The sequence below is a fragment of the Physella acuta genome, unplaced genomic scaffold, assembly GCF_028476545.2.
Source record: "Physella acuta isolate Inbredline_101_S28 unplaced genomic scaffold, ASM2847654v3 ptg001434l, whole genome shotgun sequence".
In the NCBI taxonomy this organism is placed as follows: Eukaryota; Metazoa; Mollusca; class Gastropoda; family Physidae; genus Physella; species Physella acuta.
The window spans coordinates 56,325-68,471 of NW_026732949.1; the positions used below are offsets into that span (position 1 = coordinate 56,325).

Below are 12,147 nucleotides of genomic sequence, written 5' to 3' on the forward strand. Positions count from 1 at the left end.
TTGCTTTAACTAACCGACGTGACACATTGCCGTCAACATACTTAAATTAACTGACGTGATACATGCTTCAATGTGTTTTACCTAACCGACTTAAGACATTATTTATGACCGTATGACTGTAAAAAATAATCAATAGATACAATAAATTCCACATAAAAATCCGCCATGTTATTTTATTTATGTAACTTATTCAAACAAAAGACATTTTTTTGTCTGTAAGTTTCTCTGAATTCTCACCTGCTCGTGATAGGTAACAGCTGATATGTAGGCGGTTTTCAGTTCAATAGTTCGGTGTGCTACAGTTCATAGCTAAGCAGTTGTTGTTTCAATAGTTCGATGTGTTATAGTTCATAGCTAAGCAGTTGTTGTTTCAATAGTTCGGTATGCTACAGTTCATAGCTAAGCTGTTGTTGTTTCAAAAGTTCGATGTGCTATAGTTGATATCTACCAATAGTTCGATGTGCTACAGTTGATATGTACCAATAGTTTGATGTGCTACAGTTGATATCTACCAATAGTTTGATGTGCTACAGTTGATATCTACCAATAGTTGGATGTGCTAGAGTTGATATCTACCAATAGTTGGATGTGCTACAGTTGATATCTACCAATAGTTTGATGTGCAACAGTTGATATTTACCAATAGTTCGATGTGCTACAGTTGATATCTACCAATAGTTCGAACTGTGTGTGGGGAAACAGACTAGCACAGTTTAAGTTCAATCTTCTACGGGTCATTATCCTAATGTGGTTCGCACTGCGTTCTGTTGTGTGCTGGAACTAGGTCAGGCTGGAAGTGTTTCTAAAAATTGTGTCGGCTAAAATAAAAATCGTGACTGGACAGGCGAGTGGTACCGTCCTGAAATCATATTTTCCACTAGATAGGGTTGTTGTTGTTTTGTTATTTTTGGTCAAGATTTGCTTGTTTGTATAAATATTTCACAACCCGGCGACGTATCGCTTTCTGTGTTGATAGTTCATCGCACGATTCTAAAACGTACTCATCCGCCGTCGGCCGCAAGATTTGAGCAGAATGACGTCACGGCCGGATAGAATTGCGTTCCACGGACAAGCTTAGAGCATTGTGTTTTGGCGTGCATCGACGTGAAATGTGTAACTGTTGGTCCACATCGGACCACGCGTGCTTGATACTGCCGACGTTGCGACACAAGGAAAGTGGAGCAGGGGAAAGTTAATCCCAGTGGTGTTGACGGTTCTGGCTGGATATAAGGAGCGGAGATTCCCGGTATTCTGGCGACTGTGGTGTGTACCAACTGTCATAGAGGCGACTGTGATGTGTACCAACTGTCATAGAGGCGACTGTGGTGTGTACCAACTGTCATAGAGGCGACTGTGTACCAACTGTCATAGAGGCGACTGTGTACCAACTGTCATAGAGGCCACTGTGGTGTGTACCAACTGTCATAGAGGCGACTGTGGTGTGTACCAACTGTCATAGAGGCCACTGTGGTGTGTACCAACTGTCATAGAGGCGACTGTGTACCAACTGTCATAGAGGCGACTGTGTACCAACTGTCATAGAGGCGACTGTGTACCAACTGTCATAGAGGCCACTGTGGTGTGTACCAACTGTCATAGAGGCGACTGTGTACCAACTGTCATAGAGGCCACTGTGGTGTGTACCAACTGTCATAGAGGCGACTGTGTACCAACTGTCATAGAGGCGACTGTGTACCAACTGTCATAGAGGCGACTGTGGTGTGTACCAACTGTCATAGAGGCGACTGTGTACCAACTGTCATAGAGGCGACTGTGGTGTGTACCAACTGTCATAGAGGCGACTGTGGTGTGTACCAACTGTCATAGAGGCGACTGTGGTGTGTACCAACTGTCATAGAGGCGACTGTGGTGTGTACCAACTGTCATAGAGGCCACTGTGGTGTGTACCAACTGTCATAGAGGCCACTGTGGTGTGTACCAACTGTCATAGAGGCGACTGTGGTGTGTACCAACTGTCATAGAGGCGACTGTGGTGTGTACCAACTGTCATAGAGGCGACTGTGTACCAACTGTCATAGAGGCGACTGTGTACCAACTGTCATAGAGGCGACTGTGGTGTGTACAAACTGTCATAGGTTTGTTGAAGTGATATATTAATATATGCTGTAGGAAATGGGACTTGATTAGAGACCTGATTTCTCGCCATGGATAACTCGTCTGCTAAGATCATCAAGCTAACACGTTTGGTGTCTTGTGACAATGGACTCAGAACAAAGGGTAAACATTTTTTGACATTTTATTCACTTACACGTTTGATAGATAGATAGATGGTGGTTGAGAGATGATGTGTTTATTTTTCCGCTGTTTCTGCATATGTTTAAATATAAGCACATGTTATTGTGTGTATGAGCCGTCCCGTCCCCCTCCACCCACACAAACAATCCTACCTACCTTACGTTGAAGGTGGATCCAGGATACAGACCCTAGAATTATGTTTGGTCCATTTTTTGCAGCCAAACCCCAGACTCGTATGTGATAATTTTTGTTATACCTGGACCTAAAATCTTATTTTGGAATGTGTGTGTATGTATGTGTCTATGTGTGTGAAGGGACCTAATGAGCATCCAAAATCCATGCCATGTTATGTCACTTAATTTATACCTACCGCTACAATTAATTAACCTGCCACCATGACTCATCGCTAAGTTATTATTTGCACTAGTTAAACCTAACTTGGGTCGTATCGTATTAGTTCTATGAACATGGGTCTCATGTAACGTCAGCATCTTATTAACTTGGGTCTCATCTATTTGACGTCTCTTTGTACCGGTGGCGTTCGCTTCTATTTTTAGTGAGCAGACCCTAGAACTCTGACGTAGGCTTAAGTCTACATTCACTGGTGTAGTTTATACAAGAGGGTGGGGAGGTTGTCTTAAGCTGTCCAGGGAGGGTGGGGAGGGTGTCTGCGGCTGTCATTAGCTGCTGTCTGCGATGTCTTAGTCCCTGGTTCTAATCTCATGTTTGACAACAGACTCGCCCATATCAGTTTCTGTAACTGCTCACACGTCGACCTGGGCTGCTCTCTCTCGCTGGCTGACCTGTTTACATCGCGCCTGGGTGAGGTGTGGCCAGAGTGATATGGGGCCATCTGTAATTGGGAAATGTGGCCAGTATGGGGGCCATCTGTAATTGGGAAGTGTGGCCAGTATGGGGCCATCTGTAATTGGGAAATGTGGCCAGTATGGGGGCCATCTGTAATTGGGAAATGTGGCCAGTGTGATATGTGGCCATCTGTAATTGGGAAATGTGGTCAGTATGGGGGCCATCTGTAATTTGGAAATGTGGCCAGTATGGGGGCCATCTGTAATTGGGAAGTGTGGCCAGTATGGGGCCATCTGTAATTGGGAAGTGTGGCCAGTGTGCTATGTGGCCAGCTATCCTAGAAAAAGGTAAATGACCTCCAATTGGCCAACAGCTGCTACTGTTTGTATTGATTAGCTGAGTGTAACACACACGATGTGTTTTAACTGGACTTGTGAGTGTAACACACGATGTGTGATCTAACATACACGATGTGTGGTCTAACACACACGATGTGTGGTCTAACACACACGATGTGTGGCCTAACACACACGATGTGTGGTCTAACACACACGATGTGTGGTCTAACACACACGATGTGTGGTCTAACACACACGATGTGTGCTCTAACACACACGATGTGTGGTCTAACACACACGATGTGTGGCCTAACACACACGATGTGTGGTCTAACACACACGATGTGTGCTCTAACACACACGATGTGTGGTCTAACACACACGATGTGTGCTCTAACACACACGATGTGTGGTCTAACACACACGATGTGTGGTCTAACACACACGATGTGTGCTCTAACACACACGATGTGTGGCCTAACACACACGATGTATGGCCTAACACACACGATGTGTGGTCTAACACACACGATGTGTGCTCTAACACACACGATGTGTGGTCTAACACACACGATGTGTGCTCTAACACACACGATGTGTGGTCTAACACACACGATGTGTGCTCTAACACACACGATGTGTGCTCTAACACACACGATGTGTGCTCTAACACACACGATGTGTGGCCTAACACACACGATGTGTGGCCTAACACACACGATGTGTGGCCTAACACACACGATGTGTGCTCTAACACACACGATGTGTGGTCTAACACACACGATGTGTGCTCTAACACACACGATGTGTGGCCTAACACACACGATGTGTGGCCTAACACACACGATGTGTGCTCTAACACACACGATGTGTGCTCTAACACACACGATGTGTGCTCTAACACACACGATGTGTGCTCTAACACACACGATGTGTGGCCTAACACACACGATGTGTGGCCTAACACACACGATGTGTGGCCTAACACACACGATGTGTCCCGACCTCTTATTTGATCATGGTACTTTATTGGTGCCAATTGTTTAGTTAGCTCTAGTTTATCTACCCTGACCGCCTGCTACCATCCATTGCTTCATGTCAGGCCTATTAAGTTGGTTATCCAGCAACACGCAGACTTGGTCAAATCTTCTGGACATTCTATTTTTAACTATTAATTCTTTTTAAATAAACCGGGAGTGATCTCCCCTAAACTTTCTCGAATATTCTTATATAAAAAAAACAGGGGATGGGAACTCGGGATATAGACATGAATTTTAATCCATTTTAAATACTTAAAGTTTTAAAAATAGAATAAAATCTCGTAGACAAAAGAATTGCACACCGAGTGAACGCTAAATAAAAAAGTGCATAATAGTGCGCAATATTATTAGTACTTTAAAAATTTACATTAGTTTTTTGAGAAATCGGAAGTAGCGTAAATTAGTGCTTCCGGTCAACGGAAAGTACTCAAAATTTAACAGAAGGTAGAGAATTAGATCTTTTACTTACATGTGAAATTTCATTTATCTATCTGAAATAGTACTCAAGTTATAGGCTTTTGAAAAATTCAAAGAAGAAAAAGTACCACTTCCGGTAATCGGAAATCGCTCAAAAGTTGATACGGATCTACGATTTTGATAAAATACTTATATATGAAATTTCATCAAACTAGCTCTAACGGTACTCAAGTTATCGTGTTTACACACGGACAGACAGACAGACACACAGACATACGGACAAGATTGCAAAATTATGTTTTTCCGTATCAGTGATTACAAGACTTTCTCTATACTTCGTATATACGAGAAAGTAAAGTAAAAAAAATGAAATCTTAGTAAGATCGAGAAGGCCTAAAATTGGATCTCATTCGCTTTAAATATGTATTTTTAAAATCTCGATTAAAATCATTCTAATACGCCAACTTTCTAAACTAGACTAGTGCTATTGAAACTAAACTAGATCTAGATCTAGCTAAACAAGACTAGTGCTATTGAAACTAAACTAGACTAGATGTAGCTAAACAAGACTAGTGCTATTAAAACTAACTAGACCAAAAGAAACCTGATTGGTGGTGTCTATCTATAGATGTGCGTGACGTCAGCCCTGTTGACCTGTCCATTAAAGAGTCCATCTCCCAGCTGCCGTCAGATGGTATTGGTGGGGTTTTTAATTTGATCACGTCATTGATTATTTGATTTTTTACTTTCTCGTAGACAGAATAAAGAGGAAGTGTTGTAATGTGCACAAAAATCACATGAAATGTTGACGGTTTTCATCGTTTTACACCTCAGTACTTCATAATATACGGAGTATAGGGGACTTATTTTTATCGGGCAAAAATTCTAAATACTGATTTATCGAAATCTCGGCATTTTACGTTTTACGCGTCATCCAATCGGAAAAACTGGACAATCCAATTTTGTCCGTTTGTGTATATGCGTGTATCTGTGTCTCTGTGTATCTGTCTGTGTCTGTGAACACGATAACTTGAGTACCGTTACAGTTAGGTTGATAAAATGTCATATATAGGTATTTCATCGAATTGGTAGTTTGTATCAACTTTTCAGCGATTCCGGTAACCGGAATTGGAATTTAATCTACTTTCCGTTTTTTAAAAGTATTTAACTTGAGTACTGTTTCAGGTAGATAGATGAAATTCACAAATAAGTAAAAGATCTAATTCTCTGTCTTCTGTCAAATTTTTATTAATTTCCGGTGACAAGAAGTAGTACTCAACGCTATTTCCGATTTCTCAAAAAACGCATATGAATTTTTAAGGTGCTTATGTTCCGCATTATTATACAAACATTATTTGCTGTTCACTTGGTGCGCAAGGCTTTTTTCTACTATATTATATTATATTTTTGTGTTAGTAAGAGTATTCGAGAAAGGTTAGGGAAGATCACTCCCGCTTGATTTTTTTACTTTCTGTTGTTCTAGGTGATGTTGTTGTTTTGTACGTATGCTTATTTTTTGTGTAGCAGTATCATTTCGGCCATCCCCAATAGTTGTCTCGCTTGATTCGAGCTAGTTCATATCGAGGCTCAATGTTAAAAGTTGTTCTATAATTAATTAGGTTTGAGTTATATAATATGGATTGACCAGTGACCGTTTTTTAGCTCACCCCACGTGTATAACAAATAACAGAAAGATATTACGTCATCGAGAGGTCCACGCGACCCAATGAACTCAACCGCTCAAGCTTGTGATAAGCTTTAACAGCAGTTACACGATTTCACACAGTGGCGTATTTTTCTTGTTCTGCTACGTATTTTAAAGAGAATAAAGATTGTATGGTTGGGTCGCGTACAGTCGAATGTCAGAGTTGCTGGTGATGTTGCTCGCTCTAATTAGTTAAACCTTAGGGGTCGGCGTGGTCTAGTCGGTACAGCTCAAGGAAAAGTCTCGAGTTCGAACCCTCGGCAGATGAGGCTCGTTAGCTGGGGACAGCCACTCTTCTAGGAGAGACAACTCCAAAATTAAACAACTGCTGCCTTGTTGTTTGTTCTTGGTTGGACAAAGGCTATGGAAGCTAATCCAAAAAGAAAAGCAGGCTGAAATCGGAGTCAATGGCCTCAATGGCGCATAACTAGTTGACACGTATACTTAATTGTGTTGGATGGGGTTCCCTTCCAACACTAAAATTAAGAACGAATAAGAAGTTAAACCTTCAAACCATTCTACTCAACCATCTTTTTTAAAATCTTAAATGACCTGTAACATCATTTAACTAACCTGTGCGCTAATTGATCAGCCTTGAACACAGTCCTTGAAAACTATCGAACCGCCGCCCCTAAACTAACCTGTGCGCCAATTGATCAGCCTTGAACCCCTGCAGACAATGGAACCGCCGCCCCTAAACTAACCTGTGCGCCAATTGATCAGCCTTGAACCCCTGCAAACAATCGAACCGCCGCCCCTGAACTAACCTGTGCGCCAATTGATCAGCCTTGAACCCCTGCAAACAATCGAACCGCCGCCCCTAAACTAACCTGTGCGCCAATTGATCAGCCTTGAACCCCTGCAAACAATCGAACCGCCGCCCCTAAACTAACCTGTGCGCCAATTGATCAGCCTTGAACCCCTGCAAACAATCGAACCGCCGCCCCTAAACTAACCTGTGCGCCAATTGATCAGCCTTGAACCCCTGCAGACAATGGAACCGCCGCCCCTGATCCCACCAAACACCTGGCATGGCACATGTTTTGGTCACATGATAGTCCCACCAGTCGTGATGACAGCACCAGGACCATGTTTGTTGTGTCTGTTCTCGTGGACTGGCAGGATAATCAACAGTGCCGGACAGGATAATAAACAGTGCCGGACAGGATAATAAACAGTGCCGGACATGATAATAAACAGTGCCGGACAGGATAATAAACAGTGCCGGATATCTGTTGAGATCCTAGTGTAGGAGTGTTAGGATACCTGTTGCTATTCGTGTTGGAATCCTTGTCTTTAAGACAGTTGGACTTACTAAATACTACACAACATCGAATGGCTTAGTGCTTGGTTACCCGACTTTTTAAACCCATATCTAGTTTGTTGTTATTCAGTTTTGAGCTGCTATTTGTAAGCCAGTGTTTTGTGCAGAAATCTACTTCGCCATCTTTCTTTTGTTATTCTTTTGTTTCGTTTTGTCCGATAGTTTTTACAATAGGTTTTAGAAAATACCTGCTTTGTGTCTGAAATTTGTGCCAGATCAGACTTGGGACTCTAAGAACGGCTGCTTGTATATGCTGTTGTGTTGACATGGTTTAGCTATCTGTGGGTGTTTTTAGAGTTTTAGTACATTCTATCTTCTATCCATTACACTAATCCCGACTTAGACCGCTGGGGAAGGTTGAAATGGTTGCGTCTTGAAAGTTTTAGACAGTCTGGGTACTCTCTTGTCTCATTACCGCAACTAGGACCTTAATTAGTCTGTCACTGGCCACCGTCTTTCTCGTGTTCTACATCTGACAGAGAGGTGACATTTCCCAGTCTCACCCCTCCACACACGCCACTCGTCTCTGTCTCACCCCTCCACACACGCCACTCGTCTCTGTCTCACCCCTCCACACACGCCTCTGTCTCACCCCTCCACACACGCCACTCGTCTCTGTCTCACCCCTCCACACACGCCTCTGTCTCACCCCTCCACACACGCCACTCGTCTCTGTCTCACCCCTCCACACACGCCTCTGTCTCACCCCTCCACACACGCCACTCGTCTCTGTCTCACCCCTCCACACACGCCTCTGTCTCACCCCTCCACACACGCCACTCGTCTCTGTCTCACCCCTCCACACACGCCTCTGTCTCACCCCTCCACACACGCCACTCGTCTCTGTCTCACCCCTCCACACACGCCTCTGTCTCACCCCTCCACACACGCCACTCGTCTCTGTGGTTTCACGCTGTAGGGTGGGGGGGGGGGAGTTTATTTGGTTCAGTGTTTGGGTAAGGGGTTCTTCACCTGACCCCATCCGTCTATACCTACCAGATCCCATGTGCTGACCCCTACTCCCATCTATACCTACCAGATCCCATGTGCTGACCCCTAATCCCATCTCTACCTACCAGATCCCATGTGCTGACCCCTAATCCCATCTCTACCTACCAGATCCCATGTGCTGACCCCTAATCCCATCTCTACCTACCAGATCCCATGTGCTGACCCCTAATCCCATCTCTACCTATCAGATCCCATGTGCTGACCCCTAATCCCATCTCTACCTACCAGATCCCATGTGCTGACCCCTACTCCCATCTATACCTATCAGATCCCATGTGCTGACCCCTAATCCCATCTATACCTACCAGATCCCATGTGCTGACCCCTAATCCCATCTATACCTACCAGATCCCATGTGCTGACCCCTAATCCCATCTATACCTACCAGATCCCATGTGCTGACCCCTAATCCCATCTATACCTACCAGATCCCATGTGCTGACCCCTAATCCCATCTATACCTACCAGATCCCATGTGCTGACCCCTAATCCCATCTATACCTACCAGATCTCATGTGCTGACCCCTAATCCCATCTATACCTACCAGATCCCATGTGCTGACCCCTAATCCCATCTATACCTACCAGATCTCATGTGCTGACCCCTAATCCCATCTATACCTACCAGATCCCATGTGCTGACCCCTAATCCCGTCTAAACCTACCAGATCCCAGAGTTTTAAAACAAATCGATACACAAGTGTGTGATTAAGATTTCATGCACACGAATAGAACCGATGCCAGCCTGAATGACGATTTAAAACCCCCACACCTCATGGATACCCTGAGTGAAAGTCTTCAGCTGTGTAGCCAACAGTTGCAGCAGTTAAAAATTAAACAACGAAGCCTCGCCGAGGATGAGCCGATGGATGTGGATGAGGACGATGGTAGGATGCTAGTGTTGGCGCTGCTGGGTGGGGCGGTCACCCCCCCCCCCCCCCCCCCGGGCGGCATATTTCGTTTACTATATAAAAATAGTTTAGGCGGCTTAATTAGAAGTCCGCCTCAATAAATTTGTCTACAGGAGTGGTGGAGTAGAGAGTCGGCCCTGGGCGCTGAAACAGTTAACTACTTGGTAAAACTAGAGGGGGGGGGGGGCGATGTCTAGACGACAGGTTAGTGGTATGTAGACATGAAAATGGCGGTGTGTAAATATAGGACAGCCCAGTCGGAATTTCGGGTGTCTTAAATACGTTTTAGATACATTGAAGAACAGAAATTTCAAAATTTTTGACATGATAAGCGGCTTAGATTTAGAAGCTTTCCAAGTGTGATTTCCAATGTTTATATTTAAGCTCAATTTTTCTTATGCGTTAAACTGATTTTATTGTTGAGGGAGCGTGCGCAGATTTGATGTAACTAAAATGTCACAATTTCCACTCACCATCTTATATAATGTTATATAACATTTCTAGGAATCACCCCCTTAAAACACAATGTATACCAAAAAATCTTCAACATTAGTTTTTAAAATTAAAATAGTACTATTTTACTATAGGTAATCCACCTATAACCGTTCTATATACTGAAATATTTCGTGAAGTATTAGGTACTACATGCTTTAAAGAACCCAGTGACATTCTAAATATCCCATGAAGTACTCACTTATACCCTCCTATGAAGAACTCACCAACACCCTCCCATGAAGTACTCCTTAATATCATAAAGTACTCACCAACACCCTCCCATGAAGTACTCACTGACACCCTTCCATGAAGTACTCACTGACACCCTCCCATGAAGTACCCACTGACACCCTCCCATGAAGTACTCACCGACACCCTCCCATGAAATACTCACCAACACCCTCCCATGAAGTACTCACTAACACCCCCCATGAAGTACTCACCAACACCTCCCATGAAGTACTCACCAACACCTCCCATGAAGTACTCGCCAACACCTCCCATGAAGTACTCACCAACACCCCCCCCCCCCTGAAGTACTCACTGACACCATCCCATGAAGTACTCACCGACACCCTCCCATGAAGTACTCACTAACACCCTCCCATGAAGTACTCACCAACACCTCCCATGCAGTACTCACCAACACCTCCCATGAAGTACTCACCAACACCTCCCATGAAGTACTCACCAACACTCCCCCCCTGAAGTACTCACTGACACCTCCCATGAAGTACCCACCAACACCTCCCATGAAGTACTCACCAACACCTCCCATGCAGTACTCACCAACACCTCCCATGAAGTACTCACCAACACCTCCCATGAAGTACTCACCAACACCCCCCCCCTGAAGTACTCACCGACACCCCCATGAAGTCCCCACCAACACCCCTCATGAAGTACTCACCAACACCCCCATGAAGCACTCACCAACACCCCCATGAAGTACTCACCAACACCCCCCCCATGAAGTACTCACCAACACCCCCCATGAAGTACTCACCAACACCCCCATGAAGTACTCACCAACACCCCCCATGAAGTACTCACCAACACCCCCATGAAGTACTCACCAACACCTCCCATGAAGTACTCACCAACACCCTCCCATGAAGTACTCACCAACACCCCCCATGCAGTACTCACCAACACCCCCCATGAAGTACTCACCCCAAGTTTCTTGTCTACCCCAGAGCAAGCCACTATGGAGGAGCTGCAGATCCGCCCCCACCTGCTGTTTGTCCACTCGTACAAGTCCCCACACTTCTGCGACTTCTGTGGGGAGATGCTCTTTGGACTGGTCAAACAGGGACTCAAGTGTGATGGTAAGTCCAGTCAGTCTTAACAAAGACCAGTAACCATGGCAACACAGTTAATGGTCACTTGTCTTAGTATTATTTTTAAACACCTTTTTTGTGTTGTTTTGTGTATATGAGGAAGAGAGAGCGAGAACAATATAAAACAAGATGTGTTCTCCCATATTTTAACCCTGTCTAGCACCGTGGATAACATCAGCATGGCATGAGCTGTGAAACTAGTTCATGGGGTCAAAAAGTGGACTTTGATCACTCATCACTTTGTTCCAAACTTCCTTGCATCTGTGTAAGAGGCTTATCACATTAGTGGATGTTAAAAGCTTATCAATATAGTGGATGTGAGAAATGTATCACAATAGTGGATAAAAGTTAGTTTGGTGTGTCACATTCATCTGATACAAGTTAAATTTAATTTACTATGGACTTTTATTTTCTGCTCAGTGGATACAGTTGTTTCAGGCTGTGGATTAAATAACTTTATGTTTCAGGCTGTGGATTAAATAAACTTTATGTTTCAGGCTGTG

The 12,147-nt window shown here is 44.1% G+C and overlaps 1 protein-coding gene across 6 annotated transcripts in view; it reads left to right on the forward strand.

Moving 5' to 3' along the window:
• The window catches only part of LOC131927724 (serine/threonine-protein kinase D1), a 61,035-nt gene that overhangs the window by 28,602 nt on the left and 20,286 nt on the right, over positions 1-12,147 (forward strand). For 4 of the 6 annotated variants that reach the window (XM_059283502.1, XM_059283506.1, XM_059283503.1 and 1 more), the window contains exons 1-3: positions 7,843-7,973; positions 9,567-9,785; positions 11,501-11,632. In XM_059283502.1, coding sequence (XP_059139485.1) covers positions 9,617-9,785; positions 11,501-11,632 — 301 coding nt within the window. In that variant the 5' untranslated portion in view covers positions 7,843-7,973; positions 9,567-9,616. Of the gene's footprint in view, positions 1-2,117; positions 2,239-7,842; positions 7,974-9,566; positions 9,786-11,500; positions 11,633-12,147 lie in introns of those variants that run through there. The other 2 variants (XM_059283504.1, XM_059283507.1) reach the window with 2 other exon arrangements.